The 25,008-nt window shown below is 39.5% G+C and overlaps 1 protein-coding gene across 1 annotated transcript; it reads left to right on the forward strand.

Moving 5' to 3' along the window:
* The first annotated feature begins 7,569 nt into the window (after positions 1-7,569).
* Positions 7,570-24,912, forward strand: LOC121389499. The gene is made up of 6 exons (XM_041521151.1): positions 7,570-8,103; positions 10,909-11,002; positions 11,983-12,189; positions 17,758-17,914; positions 22,200-22,324; positions 24,601-24,912. The coding sequence occupies exons 2-6, from the start codon at positions 10,945-10,947 to the stop codon at positions 24,714-24,716; spliced, it is 663 nt and encodes a 220-aa protein (XP_041377085.1). The 5' UTR covers positions 7,570-8,103; positions 10,909-10,944; the 3' UTR covers positions 24,717-24,912.
* Positions 24,913-25,008: the final 96 nt, after the last annotated feature.

Here is a 25,008-nt window from a genome sequence, read left to right on the forward strand (position 1 = left end):
AAAACGCACGTGCGTCTGAGAAATAACAGTTTTACTCTATTTTTAAGTGCATTTCACCGTTCCGCCGTCACAAAATCACAACGTCACAAAGTCTTGTTTCACTCTGTTGTAACGTTTATCCAAATGTGTTACAGGTTTGTAGATTAACTAAACATCGGCTATTGGATGTGAAACATCGGTTACTTCCTACACAGAAATCTTGAGAGGAAACCCGTCACACTTTTTCCATTAGTAGCAAGGGATCTTTATATGCAATTGCCCATAGACAAGGCAATACATACCATAGACTTTGATACCAGTCGTAAGGCAAATTGCATGAAGGCAGTTACCGTAGATAGCTATATCAGCCAAGTGTACTGAAAGTGTAGCTGTGTTTGTATATCACATCAGTACATGATACTAGAACAGGGCAAGGCGAGAATGTGACTTTTTACTAGCCTTGACGGTGTAGCCTTAACGTTGGTAGGTACTGGGTTCGCAACCCGGTACCGGCTCCAACCCCGAGCCAGTTTGAATGACTCAATGGGAACAGTGTTTGCCAGCACAGCGTGCTTGAACCATATTTAGATATAAGCAGGAAAATGGAGTTAATATGAATGAATGAATGAATGAATGAATTGATGGATGAATGAATGAATATGACTGAACGAATGAATATGAATGAATGAATGAATGAATGGATGGATTTAATTAATTAATGGATGAACTGAACTGAATTGAACTGAATAAATGAATGGATGGATGGATGAATGAATGAATAAATGAACCAAATTGAGTGCGCGAGTGCGAATAATTTTTACATACTCATATACCACTAGAGTTTCGAGCATGTCCGTCCCGGGGCCTGTCTCTGGATAGCCAGGGCCTTGTCCCGGGACAGAACCAAATTAAAGTGAACTGAATTGCACCGCATGGCATTACTCTGTCCCGAGTCCGGGCCCTGTCTATCCAGAGACGGGACGCGGGACGAACATGCTCGAAACCTTCGTGGTATATGAGCATGTTAAAATTCACCGCACCGCACCGCACCGCACCGCACCGCACCGCACCGCACCGCATTGCATTGCTCTGTCCCGAGTCCGGGCCCTCGCTATCCAGAGACGGGACGCGGGACGGACATGCTCGAAACCTTCGTGGTATATGAGCATGTTAAAATTCACCGCACCGCACCGCACCGCACCGCACCGCACCGCACCGCACCGCACCGCATTGCATTGCTCTGTCCCGAGTCCGGGCCCTGGCTATCCAGAGACGGGACGCGGGACGGACATGCTCGAAACCTTCGTGGTATATGAGCATGTTAAAATTCACTGCACCGCACCGCACCGCACCGCACCGCACCGCACCGCATTGCATTGCTCTGTCCCGAGTCCGGGCCCTGGTTATCCAGAGACGGGACGCGGGACGGACATGCTCGAAATCTTCGTGGTATATGAGCATGTTAAAATTCACTGCACCGCACCGCACCGCACCGCACCGCACCGCACCGCACCGCATTGCATTGCTCTGTCCCGAGTCCGGGCCCTGGCTATCCAGAGACGGGACGCGGGACGGACATGCTCGAAACCTTCGTGGTATATGAGCATGTTAAAATTCACTGCACCGCACCGCACCGCACCGCACCGCATTGCATTGAATTGAATTGAAATGAACAGAACTGAACAGAACTGAATGAACTTTAGCAAGGACGCTCTATGTTTATTTGAAAGAGACCAAGGCAAGTCTGTGCCACCCGCCACCCATTGATCACTTCGACGAGTCGGACGAGTCTATGTATATCATTGTCCCGGCAGATTGAAAACAGCTTTACCTGGCCCAGGGCCAGACTACCCGCTGTTAGGCTAAACCTCGGTCGCACTTTAACTTCTTCAATGAAACAGGAAGAAGTTTGTTTTGTATAACAACACCACTAGAGCAAATTTATTAATGAATCATCGGCTATTGGATGTCTAACATTTGGTAATTCTGGCATGTTGTCATCAGAGGATGAGTTTGGTTTGTTTAACAACACCACTAGAGCACATTAATTCATTAATCATCGGCTACTGGATGTTAAACATTTGGTAATTTTGACCTATAGTCATCAGAGGAAATCCGCTACATTTATTCTAATGCAGCATAGGATTTTTATATGTACCTTTTGACAAACAGGAAATCACATATCACGGCTTTTGACCAGTTATGGTGCACTGGTTGGAACGAGAAAAAACCCAATCAGTTGAATGGATCCACTGAGGTGGTTCGATCCTGCGACGCAAGCACCTCAAGCGAGCAATCAACCGACTGAGCTGAATCCCGCCACTGAAAAAGAAATAGTTGTTCGAGTTTAACGACACCACTAGAGCACACTGATTTATTATAATCATCGGTTATTGGGTGTCAAGCATTTGTAAATCTGATACGAAGTATTGTGAGGAAACCCGCTACATTTATTTTTAGCAGCAATGGCTAGTTTATATATACTCCCAACAACAGGACAGTACATACATCGGTCTGTGGTATACTGGTGCCAGTCGTGGAACACTGTTTGGGTGGGGAGACAGAATATTTGTTTAACGACACCTCGGCACATTTTAAACTGCGGTCCTTATTTCACTCTATTGTACTTTTATCCAAATGTGTTACAGGTTCGTAGATTAACAAAACTTAGTGTTAATTTTCACTCTTTGAAACTACGGTTTGCGTCTTTACCACGACTTTACCACTCTGCTCCATATATACCACCGGAAAAAAACCCCAGGCCGTTCTTGCCAGGATTACATGTTAGACATCTATCCACAAATTAAATAGATTTCGTTCCGGGTTTTTTTCCAAGTTAGCAAGCGAGATTTTATCTCAGTAGAGTTCTTGTCTAAGATGATTGGGTTCTAGGATCGAACCTCATCAGCTGACCCAGTTGTAAGTGATAGGAATGGAAATTGGTAGCAGGTTTGCTCTGAAGACTATTAATCAATGTTCTCCAGTGATTTCGTTAAACAAAACAAACTTTCATTTTCTTAGCCTGTGTACCACACACACATGTAAAACACACACACACACGCACATTCACACACAAATACATACACACACACACACACAGAGAGAGAGAGAGAGAGAGAGAGAGAGAGAGAGAGAGAGAGAGAGAGAGACACACACACACACACACACACACACACACATACACACATCATACAACATAAACACGCACAGCATACACACACATTTAACACATGCACAACACAAACGCTCACACACACATGCACATTCACTCACATACATACACACACACACACAACACACACACACACACACACGCACGCACGCACACACACATACAGGGAGTTATGTAAATTTGCATTTGTTTTTTGCTCAAGTCATTAAAATGTATTTCTTTTTATTCTTAACACTATCCAGAATTAGAAATCCATTGGTAGCATTTTTTCGGTCATTTGATCATAGCAGCCATCTTGAAATTCAAAATGGCCATCATTTTAGGGTATTTTAGGTGTATATTCACTCCCAGTTAACATAGAAACACAATGTTTGTGTCTATTTACATTTGTGAGGACAATGAAGTCGCTAATAACATTTTGTTTAGTCATTTGGACATGACCGTCATCTTGAAATTCAAAATGCCCGTCATTTAAATATCTTTACGTATATCTTTACTATATTTACATTTATGAGCTCAGTGAATGAATTCGTACAAAAAGAAAGTTGTTGTCTGACCTAGGCAGCCATCTTGAAATTAAAAATGGCCCGGTTAACGTAGAAACGCAATATTTTTGTCTATGTACATGTTTGCAGTCATGAATTTATTGGTGACATTTTTATAGTCATCCAATGACTACCAACATGAAATTCAAAATTGCCACCATTTTAATGTATTTTTGTACATCTTAACTCTTGACGTAGAAGCACAATTATTTCTGTCTATGTACACATCGAGGATCAATTAATTAATTGGTGACATTTTTATATCTTCCAGTCAACGCAACCACCTTTAAATTCAAAATGGCCACCAATTTAATTATTTGGCAAACAAGTGTCCTCCTAGTCCACACACATTTTATATCAAATGAGTAAACTATTGTATTGGATGTAGCATGGAATCTTGAGCTCAGATATTTTCTAGGGGGTGTGTGCTCTTTGGGTATGCTGTTTTCATATCACTTTGGTTTGGTGATGGCTTCTTGAACTTCTTTCCTATTAGAATAACTGCATCAGCTGTACAAATAACCCTTGAGTTTAATACCATGCAGTAAAATATTCACATTTATACTGACCTCATTGCACAGTTCATCACCAATTCCAAACAGGTTAAGAGCTTCAGATATAGCTGGTGGATCTTTGCCGAATAATGCAATAATATATTTTGTCAATGCGACCAATTTGTCCTTTTGTGTCATATCCAGTTACTGCATGAAAGACGTCTAACGCTGAGGTTCTTTCTGAACCCAGTTCATCATAAATTAGTTCCATGTTGATCTGGTTGTGATTTATGTCTGTAACTATAATTATGTATAGGGACCCATGTGTGTAACCTTCCCAGGATGAGAACCCAACAGTCTGTGTCTGGTGTAGAAATTCACTTCATATCTGTCAGATATGTTGTCAGTGATCAGACGCATTTCCTGAATTCATTGATTCACTATTCGATGGAAGATTTATCTTTACAATAGAGCAATATTTATGAAAGATGATATGATATTTTCACTAACCAGGCTACAGATGTTCAAAGCTATCTTAGCGCTATGATGTCATAAAACTACCAAAGGCCATGCTGTGACAGTGGCATGCGCCAAAGCCTACGTCGGTTTTATGATATCGTAGTGCTAAGTTAGCTTCGAGTCTTTTGGCCCAGGTAATGGGGGTCACTTGTATGTTCAGGATGTTACTCCTATCAATGTCATCAAGTAGGTATACAAAAGATCATCTGATAATACATCTGGCAGATAACGTTATACAGACACAATAAACGATGTTCTCTGAAATGTACCAAAATACAGCTGTCAGTACACAGAAAGAAACAGACATGTAAGCGACACAACTTTCAATGTACAGACTCCTGCACATTCTGAGCAGCTGCATGCGTTTAGGTATGTTCCTTTATTTCATTAGCTTTAAAATATAAAATATAAAAGAATAGGTATTGGAATTATTTCACCTAAAAATCCTGCAGGCATACAAAATATTTGTATGTGGACCAAATGACTCTGGTTACCATTTTAAATTGACCAAGTAGATGTTGGCCATTAACTATGCTAAAAACATTTCATGAAATTACATAGGTAACAAAACTGTGCTTCTTCTTTAACTGGAGTTTAGATTAGTTTAAATTATATAAAATATATTTTGAATTTCAAGTAGTTGACATAGGACTATATACATGAATCCACATTTGAACAAAAATATACATGGACAAAATACTTGAATTTCAAGATAAAATTGAATGACTATACATGAATCCAATGACATACAGAAATATACATTTGAATTTCAAGATAGTTGGACCAAATGAATCCAAATTTGACGGGCTACAGAAATATACATGGACAAAAATACTTTTCAAGATAGTTGACATGATGAATGACTATATACATGAATCCATCATTTGACGGGCTACAGAAATATACATGGACAAAAATACTTGGCCAAGATAGTTGACTGATTGAATGACTATAGAATCCAATCATTGACGGGCTACAAAATTGGATTCATACTTGAATTTCTACTGAATGATTGAATGACTATATACATGAAATAATCATTTGAGGGCTACAAAAAAACATGGACAAAAATACTTGAATTTCAAGTTAGTTGACATGATTGAATGACTATATAGATAATCATTTGACGGGCTACAGAAATATACATACAAAAATACTTGATATTCAAGATAGTTGACATGATTGAATGACTATATACATGAATCCAATCATTTGACGGGCTACAGAAATATACATGGACAAAAATACTTGAATTTCAAGATAGTTGACATGATTGAATGACTATATACATGAATCCAATCATTTGACGGACTACAGAAATATACATGGACAAAAATACTTGAATTTCAAGATAGTTGACATGATTGAATGACTATATACATGAATCCAATCATTGACGGACTACAGAAATATACATGGACTACTTGAATTTCAAGAACATGATGACATGAATCCAATCAAAACTACTACATGGACAAAAATACTTGAATTTCAAGATAGTTGACATGATTGAATGACTATATACATGAATCCAATCATTTGACGGACTACAGAAATATACATGGACAAAAATACTTGAATTTCAAGATAGTTGACATGATTGAATGACTATATACATGAATCCAATCATTTGACGGGCTACAGAAATATACATGGACAAAAATACTTGAATTTCAAGATAGTTGACATGATTGAATGACTATATACATGAATCCAATCATTTGACGGGCTACAGAAATATACATGGACAAAAATACTTGAATTTCAAGATAGTTGACATGATTGAATGACTATATACATGAATCCAATCATTTGACGGGCTACAGAAATATACATGGACAAAAATACTTGAATTTCAAGATAGTTGACATGATTGAATGACTATATACATGAATCCAATCATTTGACGGGCTACAGAAATATACATGGACAAAAATCCAATCATTTGACGGAATCCAATACGGGCTACAGAAATATACATGGACAAAAAACTTGAATTTCAAGATAGTGACATGATTGTGCTATCCACATTAACATTTGGGAGTTGAGATATTTGACAAATGATATATACATGAATCCAATGACGGGCTACAGAAATATACATGGACAAAAAATTTGAATATAGTTGACATATGAATGACTATATACATGTTTCATTTGTACAGAAATATACATGGACAAAAATATTGATTTCAAGATAGTGCATGATTGCGCACATGAATCGACGGGCACACATGGACACAATTTCAAGATAGTTGACATTGAATGACACATGAATCCAATCACACACTATATACATGAATCCAATCATTTGACGGACTACAGAAATATACATGGACAAAAAAACTAAATTGTGCTTCCACATTAACAGGGAGTTGAGATATTTGACAAATATATTGAAATGGTAGCCATTTTATGGTATGTATGTTTGTATGTATATATGTGCGTGCGCACGCGCACACACACACACACACACACACAATACACATAAACACACACACAAAACATACACACACAACACTTGGGTTGTGTCTGTATGTGTGTGTTTTGTGTTTGTATGCTGTGTATTTGTATGTGTTTTGTGTGTGTGTTTATGCGTTTTGTGTGTGTGTTGTGTGTGTTGTATGTTGTGTTTTTATGTGTGTATATCTGTGTGTCTGCGTCTGTCTCTGTGTGGGTGCCCAGGACAGCGCGCTTGAACCTTAATTGGATATAATCAAGAAAATAAATTGATATGAAAGAATGGATTTCAATCAAACTCGTTACATGTTACTGTTTTGCGAACATTTCCGAACATTACCGAATACTAATTACCTACAGGTTGGGAATGTCTCCACTGCTCACCGCTAGCTCGTTATGTTTTACGAACAATTCCGACAATTACCGAATACTAATTGCCTACAGGTTGGGAATATATCGACTGAGCACCGCTAGCCATTCCACATTAACATGCGCGAGATGTCATTGATTCTTCGCGAGGTTTAACCAGAGAAGCAGAAGTGGGGCATAATTTGACCATGCCGTCAAGATGGCCACTTAATCACGTGGCCAGACGGGTGCGATACGAGTTAACTAGCCTCAAAAGGATGAGAAAAATAACCGAACAGACACGCAGCAATTATGTACCACCCTTTGAAGAAATCTAATTGTTACCGGTGTGTATGAACACTCGCAGTCCCGGTCTTTATTGGCGGGGGTAAATATTTGACTTGTCACCGGTATGTTGGAGTGCCCTCTCAAATGGCTTCGACAGACTGGGAGGGAATGTTTTGAAGTTTCCTAATTCTTTTTTTTCCTTTTTTTTTTTTTTGATCTTCTGCTTTTTTGTACTGAGAACTGCGGTGTATTTCTAAATGTCGTGACTTTTCATTTGAGAACTGGGAACAAGCTACAGGTAGGAAATAAACCTTTTCTCTGTCACACCACAAGCCTAGTTGGTTTATTTTAACATGATCAGTTGTAAAACGCAATTCATTTTTAACTTATCATTCAATTTCGTAAAGTGAAAACGCATTAAAAAATATATATAATCATTGCATAATTTATATAATGTTTCAATGTTTGCAAAAAACATTATATGATTTAAATTTAGGTACCACAGTCATGTGTTTACATTATTATATTTTAAAATAATTAATGACTACTTAGGAGAAGGGATACCATTTCCTTATTAAATGCACTGGTTTGTCCGTTCTCATAAAATACAATATTATTGCGTGGATAACGTTTGGTTTTGTTAATATAACAACGATAACACAAATGTAATATGCTCTAAATTTAGGTTTTAAAAAATGGAAACCAAAATGGAAGTCAAAAATATGAATTATAATTTCTGCATTTGCATTTGTTCCATGTTTATGTAATATATATATATATATATATATATATATATATATATATATAGTAGTCGTTTTCGAGTTGAAAGACGCTATTTTATAGAGTGCTCAACCGTGTGGGAGCCAGATATATTGTTAAAAAGTATATGTTTTTCTCTACATGACAGGCTTGTTTCGTAAGAGAGTTGAAACAAGCCTGTCATGTAGAGAAAAACATACACTTATATATATATACGTATATATATATATATATATATATAGAAAAACAATAAAAATGCGAATGTGTGGGGGTTTTCGGGGGTTTTCATGATTAAATGAATTTGGTAAATAGAATGTTAAAATGGGCCTAAAATATTCACGAAACATTGGTACTGTTAAAAAGACGCGTAAACTAACGGGGTTGAAACGGAATGATTTAAAATAAATTTAAAAAGCTTTATTAAAGTGACGGACCCTAGTTTTGTTAAAAAACTAAGACATATTTTTCTCTGTTAGAAGAGTTTTTGATAACTGAAATCAGACATTACTTAGAGTTTATTATTTAGATTATCCATTCCCGTACATCCGAAATGTTTCTGGTCAACCTGGTGTTTTTAATTTCACAAAATGAATTTTCATATTTAAAAAAACAAAACAAAAAACGCACGTGCGTGTGAGAAGTAACGTTTATGAAGGAGTTCTAGTCTATTTATTTAAGGTATTTCACCGTTTCAACGTCACAGATTCTTGTTTCACTCTTTTGTAACTTTATCCAAATCTTTTACAGGTTTATAGATTGACTAAACTTAGTGTCCGTTTTCACCGGTTGAAACTAGAGTCTGCGCCTTTAATATTTGCGTTTCTTTTATTGTTCAGTATCCTATAATGTTGGCCCAGTTGTAATGTTGGGTCGCGTTAGCACTACATATAACTTCCAAATCATGCAACCGATATAATATTTTGCCATAGCCATGTGAACCTTTCGTTTCTCTGGGGCATGATCTATTACAACGGGTAGACCGCTCGCCTGAGGTGCTAGGGTCGAAGGATCGAATCCCCATGGTGGATCCTTTCTCTGATTGTATTTTCCCTCATCTCAATCAGTGCCCCACGACTGGCATATCAAAGGCCGTGGTATATGATGTCCTGTCTGTGGGAAAGTGCATATAAAAGATCACTCTTATTAATTTGTTTTCCTTTATTAAAAAGTTTGTTAAAGTTTGTTTTGTTTAACGACACCACTAGAACACATTGATTTATTATTCATCGGCTATTTTGGATGTCAAACATTTGGTAATTTTGACAAATATTATAGTCTTAGAGAGGAAACCCGCTAAATGTTTCTATTAGTAGCAAGGGCTTTTATATGCACCATCTCACAGACAGGACAAAACATACCACGGTCTTTGATATACCAGTCATGGTGCACTGGCTGGAACGAGAAATAGTTTCCTTTAATACGTCATCTTTAAACATGAGGATCACTGTGTGGGACCGATACCGGATATTGGTACTGTCGTAGATATAATCTTGTTACATATTTTGTCAACCACGATGAACTATGGAAGTAAAATTATTCTTTTAACTTAAAGTTTTAACTGATAATAAAGCAATTATAGACCTATATTTAAGACTTTTAGCAAACAAATTAACCAACAATTAATTCCGAGTGAAACAATTAAACGCCGTTCGAAATTGTAAAAATAACTGGTATAGAGAGGAAGCCCACTACATTTTTCCATTAGTAGGAAGGGGTATTTTATATGCAACATCCCACAGACAGGATAGCACATACCACGGCCTTTGATATACCCGTCGTGGTGCACCGGCTGGAACAAGAAATAGCCCAGTGGGCCCTTGACGGGGATCGATCCCAGAGCGACCGCGCACGAAGCGAACGCTTTACCACTGGGCTATGTCCCGCTTCCTTTAAAAGTTAGTCATTAATAAAAGACAAAATTTTAAAATTATTTTGTCTACTTGTGCTAGCAAGATTTGTCGTTACAATACCAATATCCGTTATTTGTCCAACACAGTGATCACTTAGCCTACATGGTTTCTGTTGAATTTATATTATGAAGAACTTTATTTTTAAATTCTAAAAATGTAATAAATATTTAAAAAAAAAAAATAAAAAAAATAATTCATAAATAAATAAATTTCATAATCATTGTGTCGAACATTTTTGCGCTGCAGAAATGAATATTGTAAGTACACCAAATGTAAAATTTAAACAGAAGTATCGGTCAACTGTTTTGAGAACTGTGAACATTTAAAACGCACACGTATACACATAAGTATTTAAAAAGGGGGGAAAAGAGAGAAAAGCTTTTTAATAAAACTGCGCTGTTTGCATTGCGGTATCATATTACTGTATGTTTTAGTGAGCTCTCCAGTGAAACCGGCAGTCGTTGTTGACCATGATGGTGACGGTGAAATGTGACGTCGTCGTGGTGTTGACATTAGTACACCTATCTGGTAAGATACACATTTAACAACAAGGTTACACATTCCGCGCTATCTAGTTAGGGTTGGAGTTAAACCGCGTAGATAGAACTATTCATTTGCGCCAGGCATTCATTCATTCATTCATTTCGTTCGTTCGTTCGTACGTCCGTCCGTCCGTCCGTTCGTTCGTTCGTTCGTTCGTTCGTTCGAGAACAGAAGGGTTATGCAAATAATGAGAAATTGTTTTATTTATAACTTCTTTTTTTTACACACCTTTTGGTGAGAACATATTTCGTTACTTTTGAAAACACATACTTGTTAACACATATACGTGTGATAACATTTTACAGACATACGACTGGCTGCTCCTAGGTGATGACCAGGTCACCAATGAAAACCAAAAAAAACACGGTCGAATCGATGACTCATCTCTGACGCACAAGTTTAACTATAAGCGCTAGGGCCGTACATAGGTTTTAGTTGGGAAAGGCATTCAAATTTATTTTAAAACTGTATTCTGAAGATATGTAAGAAATAGAATACTACATTCGTGTCCGTTAGATACCATTTTATCTTACAACTCGTTGTAAGATAAATGGTATCTAACGGCGCCCATGGTGTATTCTCTATGAAGTTTGTGTAATTTAAATAAAATGCGTTGTGCATCAGTGTTGTCTGCTTGGAGCTACTTTTTCCTCATTCTAATCTCAGACTATCAACTGTTACGACGCAGTTGGGCAATTCGACGCTTGTTTTGTAATTTACCCCACTCCCAAATCGTTATATACGACGATAATCGAGTTGTAAGAGTGCTTAGACTACCAACAGGACAGTCGTAGAAGTCGTGATATCGGCGAGTTGGCCAACTCTGCCGTAGTAGTTGGTAGTTTGATTCTAGCATAATATAGTCTGTTTTTCTTTCTTTGTCTCTTTGTTTCTTTCAAGTTTCCTTTTTCTTTCATTTTTTGTCTTCTTCCCCCCCCCCCCCCCCCCCCCCCCCCTACTTTTAGGACACACCTTTGCCGTTGATTCGAGATGTACGTCGGACAACGGTCTTATTCCTGACCAATCACGATGCGACACGTTTCTGATCTGCGTCCTCGGGGAAGTCCGGAGATCGATCACGTGTTCCGACGGACTCCTGTTTGACGTCAACGCGAGGAAATGTAACTTCAAAGACAACGTCGACTGCGGCGGCAGAGCCAGAGACATGCCAAGTAAGAACAGGGACTAAAGGGGGAGGGGTGAGGTCTACATTACGTGTCTGGGGCGGGATTTAAGTCAGTCGGCAGAACGCTTGCTTGGGTTTTTCACGTCCCAACCAGTATCCCACGACTAGTATATCAAAGACCGTGATATGTACTGTCCTGTCGGTGTTAAAATGCACATAAAAGATAATGGAAGAATGAAGAGGGTTTCCCCTGAAGATATCGTGTCAGAATTACCAATAACTGTTTGATATCCAATAGGCGATGATTAATTGATCAATGTACTCTAGTGGTGTCGTTAAACTTTGAAAACTGGAGCCATGTGCACCCGACTATAACTGCCCTCACATGTTATCCTTAAAGTGGCTAAACTGTTAGCGAAGAAGCAGGAAGTCTTTGTTAGTCAGTTATCATGTCAAGGCAGTACATACCATCGTTCTCTTAATAAGCAGTGGTGAATCATTGGGTGTAATGGAAAAGAACGAAATGAGTCGTCGAGATGGGGGTTGGTATCGATCCCATAACCTATCACATGAGAAAACCACCAAAAAAAATAATAACCTAGCAAATCACACTACATAGAAATGTATGTATATATATATTGAAAAAGTAACCATTCGTCGCATGTTTAATCAAGAAAAATAACTCTGCTGTCAAAGACGGAAATGGGTTACGTCCCTTACTACCGTTATACAGAAACATAGTGTAACATATTCGCTTAAAGGGACGTTCCTGAGTTTGCTGCATTGTAAGATGTTTCCGACTAATAAACTATTTATACGATTAAACTTACATGATAAATATATTTTCTGGTTTAGAATATCAGTGTCTGTATATTCAATGTGTTTCTGGTTGTCGTAATATTTGTAAGAAGCCCAAACTGGATTTTGTCATCAAATAAGTTCGTACGTACGAAAAAAATATAGTTTAGGAAATAAAATGAAATTTAACCTAGTACAAATATTAGAACGACCAAAAACACGTTTAATATACAGCCACTAATATTTTATGCAGAAAAATATATTTGATATGTAATTACAATCGTTAAAAAGTCTCTGTTAGTCGATCACATCTTAAACATTGCTGCAAACTCAGGAATGTCCCTTTAAAATCAGTATGGCAAAATACATGCATACATATATTAATCAATAAAATCTGTTAATAACTCTCATTTCCGTCACTCTCCACAACCGATCATCACCGTCAATGATCCTAGAAAACAAAGGGGTCGGGTAGGTCCTTTGCCATCACAGAGCGTTGCATTCTTTGTCGTGACATGTAAAAATCTTCTTCCCATCCAAGAAAGAAAAACCATGCCTGTGCCACACCCCACCTCTACTACCACCACCACAATGGTGGCAGAAAAAAAAGCCAGCACAGATATGTGTAAGGGTTAATATAGGGTTGACATTGGAATATGGTATGTTGGTGGGAGGGTCATATTAGTATATTTCTTTTTCTAGTTTCAACTTGCTTATATATGCCATTAAGGTTCAAGCACGCTGTTCTGGACATGCGTGTTAGCTGCTCCGGTTGTCACACTAATATTGCAAAACAACAACAACAATAACATTTAAAAACAAAAATCCCACACAAACAAGCAAATAATAATTTAAAAAAACTACATTCTAGTGAGTGCCCACGATCGCTCGCCCTTTTGAATATTACTCTCTTTAATAATAGATTAATAAACGACCGGAAACCCGGTTACCACAGGCCTGGACTGCCCATTAAAGCTGAAATATATCTCGGATCACCATATAATACATCATTTACATAAGCAAAATATAAAGACTTGTCACTGCAGTTTAAATAAACCCACACTCTCGCCTTACCATGATATTACAAATATCATTTATATATGCTAAATACAAACACTTGTTACTAGTTTTAATAAACTACACAACTACTGTTTCAATAAGCCCGTGTGTTATTGTTATCAAAAGTTATCGCCAATTTTTTTTAATACAACACACAGTACACACTTATAACGAACATGCTTAGAACGAACTACTGCATAGAACGAAATGATCGTAAAGTCCTGTTTTATCGTCGTGTCCTGTACTAGTATATCGACATGTGTTAAAGCTTTGTAACATGAAACCGTGGAGCCAATCTATAATTTTAAAGGGACAGACCCTAGTTTCAGCCCATGAAAATTAACACAAAGTTTACTTCATCTACAAACCTGCAACACATTTGGATAAAGTTACAATTGAGTGAAACATGTGTTTGTGACTTTGAAATGGTGTAAGTCACTCTAAAAAATAGACTAAAACTCGACTCTATACCTGTTACCTCTCAGACGCACGTGCGTTTTTAAAAATATGAGAATTGCATTTTGTGATATTAAAAACACCATGATGACCAAAAACACTTCGAATGTACGGAAATGGATAATAAAATAAAATTTAAGTAAAGTATGATTTCAGTTATCAAAAACGGCTCTAATAGTAAAAAAATATGCCTTAGTGTTTAAAAACTAGATTATGTCCCTTTAAAATTGCTACTAGTATATTTTATGAGACCTAGATTAGTGTGCATGGGCGGATCCAAGGGGGGGACCAGGGGGACGCGTCCCCCCCAAAAATTGTTGTTCAAGTGCCCTAAAATGCCAAGTGATATTTTTGAAGAATGGCGCAATACGTAGATAAATGAAATCAAGATTTTCGTGTACATGCGCAAGCTTGCAGATATGTGTCTGTGTTATTGAGTCTCAATGGGGCCCCATTGAGGTTCTAACGCGAGTGACGCCAATTTACTTCATTATTGCTAGTATATTATGACGTAGAACTGTAGGAATTCATATTAATTGTAAATATCAAAACTTGTAGTAAGGTGCCCTTTTGACGAGTCAATGTGCCCTTCTTTTTTGGTCCCCCTCCCCCCTAAAAATATTTCCTTGATCCGCCCATGGTGTGTATAGCCAAATGATATCGAAGAATGGCGCACGACAGTAAGAACATTAATGTAGACTGTCTGTTATAAACCACCCAGTGCCTCACGACTCGTATATCAAAGGTCGTGGTATCTGTAGGAAAGATTATTTGCTGCTTTATCTTTACGAGTAGCCCAATTGGCAAACGTGGGTTACTTCCCTTTGCATCTCTGTCTATCAGCCTGATGTGCTGTCGGCCTGGGATCGGTCCCTATCGGTGGGCCCATTGGGCTATTTCTCGTTCCAGCAGTGCACCACGATTGGTATATAAAATGCCGTGGTATGTGCTATTCTGTATGTGGTGCATATATAAAAAAATGCTTGCTGCTAATCGAAAAGAGTAGCCCATGAAGAAGCGACAGCAGGTTTCCTCTCTCAACATCTGTGTGGTCCTCAATCATATGCCCGACACCATATAACTGTAAATAAAATGTGTTGAGTGCGTCGTTAAATAAAATATTTCCTTCGTTTGCATTTAGTGGTGGTGTGATACCTTATTTCTCTCCATCACTATTTTATTTACTGTACTGATGGAAAGAAATAAGGGGTTACACTAACAATGACAGGAACAGGAAAGAATGACTACAACTAAATCCTCCATCCATTGTTTCAGAAAATTACCGACATTCAATCCCACATTATATCCTTGTACTTTATACAGACATAACGACGCTAAACGTTACTGAAGTTTGGTCTAAAATACGAAGTGTTGCCTTATTTCTCTCAGTATATTAGTACATGGGCGGATACAGGGGGGGGGGGGGGGGGGGGGGGGTACCAGACGCTAAAATGTCCAAGTGCCCTTTTTCTGTTTGTGAATTTTTACTTTTTTTAGACAGTAAACAATAATTATATTCTAGATAAATGAAATCAAGATTTTCGTGAAGCAAGCTTGCAGGATATGTGTTCTGTGTTATTGAGGCTCAATGGGGCCCCATTGGAGTTCTAACGCGAGTGACGACTTAATTTACTTCATTATTAGTACAGACGTATACAGACATTATATACGCTAAATATCAAAACTGAGATTTGGTCTAAAATACCACGAGTTGTGGCCCTTATTTATCTCCCCCCCCCCCCCCTAAAAATATTTGGTCCTGGGTGTATATTAGTACTTTATACAGACATTACGACGCTAATAGTGACTGAGATTTGGTCTAAAATACCAAGTGTTCCCTTATTTCTCTCGGTGTATTAGTACTTTATACAGATATTACTACGCTAGTAGTGTCTGAGATTTGGTCTAAAATACCAAGTGTTCTCTTATTTATCTCATTATATTAGTACTTCATACAGACATTACGACGCTAACAGTGACTGAGATTTGGTCGAAAATACCCAGTGTTGTCTTATTTCTCTCAGTATATTAGTACTTTATACAGACATTACAACGCTAATAGTGACTGAGATTTGGTCTAAAATACCAAGTGTTCCCATATTTCTCTGAGTATATTTGTACTTTATACAGACATTACAACTCTAATAGTGACTGAGATTTGGTCTAACATACCAAGTGTTCCCTTGTTTCTCGCAGTATATTAGTACTTTATACAGACATTACGACACTAATAGTGACTGAGATTTGGTCTAAAATACCAAGTGTTGCCTTGTTTCTCTCGGTATATTAGTACTTTATACAGACATTACGACGCTAATAATGAGATGACCAAGTGAGATTTGGTATATTAGTACTAAAATACCAAGATGTTGGGTCCCAAGTGTTTTTATTTTCTCTCAGTATATATTACAGTACTAATATACAGACATTACGACCAAGGTTCCTAATAGTGACTGAGATTTGGTCTAAAATACCAAGTGTTGCCTTGTTTCTCTCGGTATATTAGTACTTTATACAGACATTACGACACTAATAGTGACTGAGATTTGGTCTAAAATACCAAGTGTTGCCTTGTTTCTCTCGGTATATTAGTACTTTATACAGACATTACAAAGCTAATAGTGACTGAGATTTGGTCTAAAATACCAAGTGTTGCCTTATTTATATTTGTACTTTATACAGACATTACGACACTAATAGTGACTGAGATTTGGTCTAAAATACCAAGTGTTGCCTTGTTTCTCTCGGTATATTAGTACTTTATACAGACATTACAAAGCTAATAGTGACTGAGATTTGGTCTAAAATACCAAGTGTTGCCTTATTTCTCTCAGTATATTTGTACTCTATACAGACATTACAAAGCTAATAGTGACTGAGATTTGGTCTAAAATACCAAGTGTTGCCTTATTTCTCTCAGTATATTAGTACTTTATACAGACATTACAAAGCTAATAGTGATTGGGATTTGGTCTAAAAAAAACAAATGTTTCTTTATTTCTCTCAATATATTAGTACTTTATACAGACATTACATAGCTAATAGTGACTGAGCTTGGTCTAAAATACAAAGTGTTGCCTTATTTCTCTCAGTATATTAGTACTTTATACAGATATTACTACGCTAATAGTGACTGAGATTTGGTTTAAAATACCAAATGTTGCCTTTTTTCTCTCAGTATGTTAGTACTTTATACAGACATTACGACGCTAATAGTAACTGAGATTTGGTCTAAAATACCAAATGTTTCCGTACTTCTTTCTCATAGTATATTTGTATTATTTTTCGTATTTTACTACAGAGACAAAACCCTGCGTTCCACGTCAGATCACAGTCACTATCGTCGCCGAGAACGACCAGGTGGAGCCTCGTTTCTCTATTTCCACTTCCGTTACTGCGCCGAGTCAGAGTCTGCGCAACTTCCTGTTAATGGCGGCTGGACAAAATGATGCATTTAGGTAAAAAGCTTCAAGAATAAGCATGTCTAGCTCTGGATGAGTAGAATATTTCGACAAATTATCTCCAAAAATGCAAAACCCACAGTTATTTTCCAGATAAATATCAATTATTACTTTTTTTTTCCCCATCAAATTAGAATAAAATTAGCAAATGTTTCTTAAAATTCGCAGTTGGTGAATTTGGCGAATGGCAGAGCTGACCCTGAATATGCGTACGAGACATATATATGATAAGGAATGAAAAACACAACCCCCCCCCCCCCCCCCCCCACACACACACATCCTTCTTGGGTGGCACTTATATGTAGCTCATTCTGAAACCGGTCTCATGTCAGCAATGTGAAACTGACTGTCAGTTACATGGGTAACGTCATGCCAATACGGATCAGCATTTTCATTGATTGCAGTCACAATTTCCTGCTAGTGTTCGTGCGATCCCTTATTTCTTTTCATGAGAATATTTCACACTACTAGAATCGGCGACTTTAAAGTGACAGACCCTAGTTCTTAAACACTAAGGTATATTTGTCACTATTAGAGCCGTTTTTGATAACTGAGACATACTTTACTTAGATTTTATTGTTTAGATTATCCGATGACGAAGTGTTTCTGGTCATCCTGATATTTTTAATATCACAAAATACATGGTTTTTAAAAAAAAAAATTTAAAACGCACGTGCGTCTGACAAGTATCGGTTCTGGAGTTGAGTTTTAATTTATTTTTAATATTATTTCACCGTAACTTTATCGAAATGTGTAACAGGTTTGTAGATTAACTATACTTAATTTCAATTTTTACCGGTCTGCGACTTTACAAAATAGAACGATGCTGTATCTTTAAAATGATAGTAAAACAATAGATGTATTTGTGATATTGAAACACGAGACACAACGCGAAAATCCAGTATCTACGTCATGATCCTTGGGCGATATCGGGGATGACTTTCACTATTGATTTATATGTGATAAATTTATGGATAAAAGATCAGCATATCTAAAGACATTTCATACTGTTTAGCCCAGTGTTCTTAAATTGAAATAGCTGTGTAATTGCAAAAATGCTGACACACTACGAAAATTGTGTCAGTTTATATCAAAAGTAGGCTATAAAGAAAGTATGTTCTTCCTGAAAACGTGTTGTATTTTTTATGTGTTGTATTATGTTTCATTATATATTTAAAGGGACATTCCCGAGTTTGCTGCATTGTAAGATGTTTCCGACTAATAAAATATTTCTACGATTAAACTTACATATTAAATATGTTTTCTTGTTTAGAATATCAGTCTTTGTATATTCAATGTGTTTCTGGTCGTCTTAATATGTGTAAGAAAACCAAACTGTATTCTGTCTTCAAATAATTTCGTACGTACGAAAAAATCATATTTTAGGAAATAAAATAAACTTTAACCTAGTACAAATAGTAGAACTATCAGAAACACGTTTAATATACAGCCACTAATATTTTATGCAGAAAAATATATTTGATATGTAATTACAATCGTTAAAAAGGCTCTGTTAGTCGATAACATATTAAACGTTGCAGCAAACTCAGGAATGTCCCTTTAATGTCCGGTCATGATGAGTGCTCACTTGTATACTCCTTGTGGCCGGTAGCGGGGTTTAGCTCAGTCGGTTGAGTGCTCACTTGTATACTCCTTGTGGCCGGTAGCGGGGTTTAGCTCAGTCGGTTGAGTGCTCACTTGTATACTCCTTGTGGCCGGTAGCGGGGTTTAGCTCAGTCGGTTGAGTGCTCACTTGTATACTCCTTGTGGCCGGTAGCGGGGTTTAGCTCAGTCGGTTGAGTGCTCACTTGTATACTCCTTGTGGCCGGTAGCGGGGTTTAGCTCAGTCGGTTGAGTGCTCACTTGTATACTCCTTGTGGCCGGTAGCGGGGTTTAGCTCAGTCGGTTGAGTGCTCAGTCTTGTATACTCCTTGTGGCCGGTAGCGGGGTTTAGCTCAGTCGGTTGAGTGCTCACTTGTATACTCCTTGTGGCCGGTAGCGGGGTTTAGCTCAGTCGGTTGAGTGCTCACTTGTATACTCCTTGTGGCCGGTAGCGGGGTTTAGCTCAGTCGGTTGAGTGCTCACTTGTATACTCCTTGTGGCCGGTAGCGGGGTTTAGCTCAGTCTCCTTGTGGCCAAGTGAGTGCTCACTTGTATACTCCTTGTGGCCGGTAGCGGGGTTTAGCTCAGTCGGGTTGAGTGCTCACTTGTATACTCCTTGTGGCCGGGGGTAGCGGGGTTTCAGCTCAGTAGCGGTTGAGTGCTCACTTGTATACTCCTTGTGGCCGGTAGCTGGATTTAGCTCAGTCGGATGAGTGCTCACTTGTATACTCCTTGTGGCCGGTAGCTGGATTTAGCTCAGTCGGTTGAGTGCTCACTTGTATACTCCTTGTGGCCGGTAGCTGGATTTAGCTCAGTCGGATGAGTGCTCACTTGTATACTCCTTGTGGCCGGTAGCGGGAGTTTTAGCTCAGAGTCGGATTGAGTGGCTCACTTGTATACTCCTTGTGGCCGGTAGCGGGATTTAGCTCAGTCGGATTAGTTCTCACTTGTATACTCCTTGTGGGCCGGTTGAGCTGGATTTAGCTCAGTCGGATGAGTGCTCACTGTATACTCCTTGTGGCCGGTAGCTAGGGATTGTAGGCAGCTCAGTCGGATGAGTGCTCACTTGTATACTCCTTGTGGCCGGTAGCTGGATTTAGCTCAGTCGGATGAGTGCTCACTTGTATACTCCTTGTGGCCGGTAGCTGGATTTAGCTCAGTCGGATGAGTGCTCACTTGTATACTCCTTGTGGCCGGTAGCTGGATTTAGCTCAGTCGGATTGAGTGCTCACTTGTATACTCCTTGTGGCCGGTAGCGGGATTTAGCTCAGTCGATTTAGCTCAGTGGCCGGCTGGATGAGTGCTCACTTGTATACTCCTTGTGGCCGTGGCCTGGATTTGAGCTTGCATGTCGGATGAGTGCTCATTTGTAGCTCAGTCGGTTGAGTGCTCACTTGTATACTCCTTGTGGCCGGTAGCGGGATTTAGCTCAGTCGGTTGAGTGCTTGCTTGAGGTGGATCCATTCAATTGATTAGGGTTTTTTCTCGTTTCACCAGTGCTCCACAACTGGTCAAAGGCCGTGGTATGTGCTTTCCTGTCTGTGGGAAAGTGCATATAAAAGATCCCTTTCTGCATTAGGAAATATCCTCCGCTTGTTACCGGCTCCGTCCGGGCTGCTGGTGTTCCCTTGCACCTGCTAGCACAGGCGGTCCCCTCTCCCACCCACCCCCACCCTCTCCTGTCCTGGACGGAGGAGGACGAGGCCGACACCTGCCAGCACAGGCGGTCCCCTCTCCCACCCACCCCCACCCTTTCCTGTTCTGGACGGAGGAGGACGAGGCCGGCACCTGCCAGCACAGGCGGTCCCCTCTCCCACCCACCCACCCCACCCCACCTTTTCCTGTCCTGGACGGAGGAGGACAAGGCCGGCACCTGCCAGCACAGGCGGTCCACTCTCCCACCCACCCACCCCCACCCTTTCCTGTCCTGGACGGAGGAGGACGAGGCCGGCACCTGCCAGCACAGGCGGTCCCCTCTCCCACCCACCGCAACCCTTTCCTGTCCTGGACGGAGGACGAGGCCAGCACCTGCGCCCATGACAGGCATGCGCTACAACAGTGTGTTCTGAATGTGCACGTAAAACCCTCTGACCTGACCTGACCTGACCTGACCTGATCTGATTAGAAAAAATATAGCGGACTGAGTCTAATTACTAAATGTTTGACATCCAATGGCCGATGGTTAATTAATCAATGTGCTCTAGTGATGTCGTTAAAAACCAAACCTTTTTGTTGTTGTTGTTGTTGTTGGGTGCCCGGCTATGTTGGCATCAAGTAATAAAAAGACAGATTCAGCTGTCAAATTTGTTTAAGATTTGCCCAATGTCAGGGTTGGGGTCCTCTACTCTGAATTTAATCATTGCATCAGTCAATGTGTCTCTTCAACTTGGCAACATTGTTGGGACGGTGCGGTCACGAACTAGCTTCATTCTGTCAAGCCAGTCCTGGGATAATAGTGGCAGTCCTCCTATTGGCGGTGTAGCAGGGACGACGTAGTCTTGTGTCATGCTCGCATCGGTTATACATACTTGAAACATTCAATTATTACGAAGAAAGATCCTCCGCCTTAGTGTGAACACTGTCAGTGTTTTGGTGGAGCGCAGTTATCTCAAGCAGACGAGGAAAGATATAAAATTTGGTAGGCAAAAATGTGATGGAATCGATTCTGTTTACTTTCCAGATTTAAATCGCGGGACATTGGTAATTTCGGAGAGTTTGTGACGTCAATCAATGGCCTGGACTCCAACCCTGCAGCCCTGACGGCGTGGGTCCCCTTTCTGTTTTCTGGTGGACAGCTCATGGAAGGTAACTGATTCTGTAGGGTGTATACCACCAAATCAAATCCCATAGACGACAATAGTAACATATGTGACTAAACCTCATACCTGCAGCGTATCAATCGACATATACACCACGGATATAAATACTACCACCCCTCACCCTTAAAGTGAATCAGAAACAAATTAGGGGTGAAGCTGCTCATTTCAGAGATAACGGGTAGCGTCTGTAACTACGCTAGTTCCGCACAAAAATGTAGTACTTTTCAGGCACCCTACACGTTTCAAGCATAAGGTTTACTTGACACCGTGGTACTACATGAAATAAAGCTGCATACATTGTTTGCCCAGATAAAACTAAAACATTTTTTTTTACAACAAACACTCATATTTATCACCAATCACAGGACTTGTGGTATTAACTGCTCTATCAAAAGATGGGTGAATTTTGGATCGATGAAATAAGAATTTTTTTTAATAAACGCTGTTGTAAGACCACGAAAACAGTGGTAAATAAACCAATATTAGACCCAATTATAAACATAAAACGAAAACCGTATTTGAAAATATTATCACATATGCTTATATAACTAATTTTAAAATGTGCGAGAGATACCGAATATGTGCTGTATTCAAAGAAAACCATTAACATATTGTCAGCCCTGCATTACGAGGAACGGCAAACGGGGGATGGGGGAGGTTGTAACAAAGATATTATCTGTCTCTGTGTTCGTCTGCTTCCTGTTCTTGGTGTTATACTCTGTCTCTGTGTTCATCTGCTTCCTGTTCTTGGTGCTATACTCTGTCTCTGTGTTGGTCTGCTTCCTGTTCCTGGTGCTATACTCTGTCTCTGTGTTCGTCTGCTTCTTGTTCTTGGTGTTATACTCTGTTTCTGTGTTCGTCTGCTTCCTGTTCTTGGTGCTATTCTATTTCTTTCTCGTCGTCTTCTGTGGGCTCGTCTGCTTCCTGTTCTTGGGTGCTATACTCTGTCTCTGTTTGTCTGCTTCCTGTTCTTGGTGCTATACTCTGTCTCTGTGTTTGTCTGCTTCCTGTTCCTGGTGCTATACTCTGTCTCTGTGTTTGTCTGCTTCCTGTTCTTGGTGTTATTCTCTGTCTCTGTGTTCGTCTGCTTCCTGTTCTTGGTGCTATACTCTGTCTCTGTGTTCGTCTGCTTCCTGTTCTTGGTGCTATACTCTGTCTCTGTGTTCGTCTGCTTCCTGTTCCTGGTGCTATACTCTGTCTCTGTGTTCGTCTGCTTCTTGTTCTTGGTGTTACACTCTGTTTCTGTGTTCGTCTGCTTCCTGTTCTTGGTGCTATACTCTGTCTCTGTGTTCGTCTGCTTCCTGTTCTTGGTGCTATACTCTCTGTCCTCTGCTTCCTGTTTGTCCTTCTCCTGTTCCTGGTGCTATACTCTTGTCTCTGGTGTTTGTCTGCTTCCTGTTCCTGGTGTTTAATACTCTGTCTTCTCTGTGTTTGTCTGCTTCCTGTTCTTGGTGTTATACTCTGTCTCTGTGTTCGTCTGCTTCCTGTTCTTGGTGCTATACTCTGTCTCTGTGTTTGTCTGCTTCCTGTTCTTGGTGCTATACTCTGTCTCTGTGTTTGTCTGCTTCCTGTTCTTGGTGTTATACTCTGTCTCTGTGTTTGTCTGCTTCCTGTTCTTGGTGTTATACTCTGTCTCTGTGTTTGTCTGCTTCCTGTTCTTGGTGCTATACTCTGTCTGTGTTTGTCTGCTTCCTGTTCTTGGTGCTATACTCTGTCTCTGTGTTTGTCTGCTTCCTGTTATTGGTGCTATACTCTGTCTCTGTGTTTGTCTGCTTCCTGTTCTTGGTGCTATACTCTGTCTCTGTGTTCGTCTGCTTCCTGTTCCTGGTGCTATACTCTGTCTCTGTGTTCGTCTGCTTCTTGTTCTTGGTGTTATACTCTGTTTCTGTGTTCGTCTGCTTCCTGTTCTTGGTGTTATACTATTATGTTTTGGTTTTTCTTCTTTTTACGACAGGACGTAGCCCAGTGGTAAAACGCTCGCTTGATGCGCGGTCGGTTTGGGATCAATCCGCGTCGGTGGGCCCATTGGGCTATTTCTCGTTCCAGTCAGTGCACCACAAGTGGTATATCAAAGGCCGTGGTATGTGCTATCCTGTCTGTGGGATGGCACATAGAGACAGAGGCAGACAAACACAGACAGAAAAATTTTAGCGGGTTTCCTCTCTGATACTATATGTCAAAATTACCCAATAGCCGATGATTAATAAATCAATGTGCTCTAGTGGTGTCGTTAAAAAAAAAAAAAAAAAAACTTGTTTTCAGGAATTAAAGCAACTGTTCCGTCCATTGACTCAGTGTACCTGTTCAAGTTCTACTCATTCCAGGACGGATGCACGGACGAACAATGCCAGGCCATCAGCAGACAGTTTTTGTCGTAGACTACGAAACCCATACATACAGACGTGTAGATCACATTAAATAAAATTGACAATAAACGAATAAGTACAAGAGTAGTTTACTTCGTATTTTTGGATGAATGTGATATGATAGAAGATGATGGTATCAGTCAAATTGTTCACGAGCGCCAAACCTCCGGAACACAGCCGGTTCATAGGCATTTTCACACACACACACAAACACACACACACACACACACACACACACACACACAGAGAGAGAGAGAGAGAGAGAGAGAGAGAGAGAGAGAGAGAGAGAGAGAGAGAGAGAGAG

Source organism: Gigantopelta aegis, chromosome 14 (genome assembly GCF_016097555.1).
Source record: "Gigantopelta aegis isolate Gae_Host chromosome 14, Gae_host_genome, whole genome shotgun sequence".
In the NCBI taxonomy this organism is placed as follows: Eukaryota; Metazoa; Mollusca; class Gastropoda; order Neomphalida; family Peltospiridae; genus Gigantopelta; species Gigantopelta aegis.

What these genes read in the sequence shown, in the direction of transcription:
- LOC121389499 (XM_041521151.1), top strand. Translation starts at nt 10,945, where the DNA reads ATGATGGTGACGGTGAAATGTGACGTCGTCGTGGTGTTGACATTAGTA. An exon ending in GGACAAAATGATGCATTTAG is followed by an intron (nt 17,915 to 22,199) that starts GTAAAAAGCTTC and finishes TTTACTTTCCAG; the next exon opens with ATTTAAATCGCGGGACATTG. An exon ending in TGGTGGACAGCTCATGGAAG is followed by an intron (nt 22,325 to 24,600) that starts GTAACTGATTCT and finishes ACTTGTTTTCAG; the next exon opens with GAATTAAAGCAACTGTTCCG.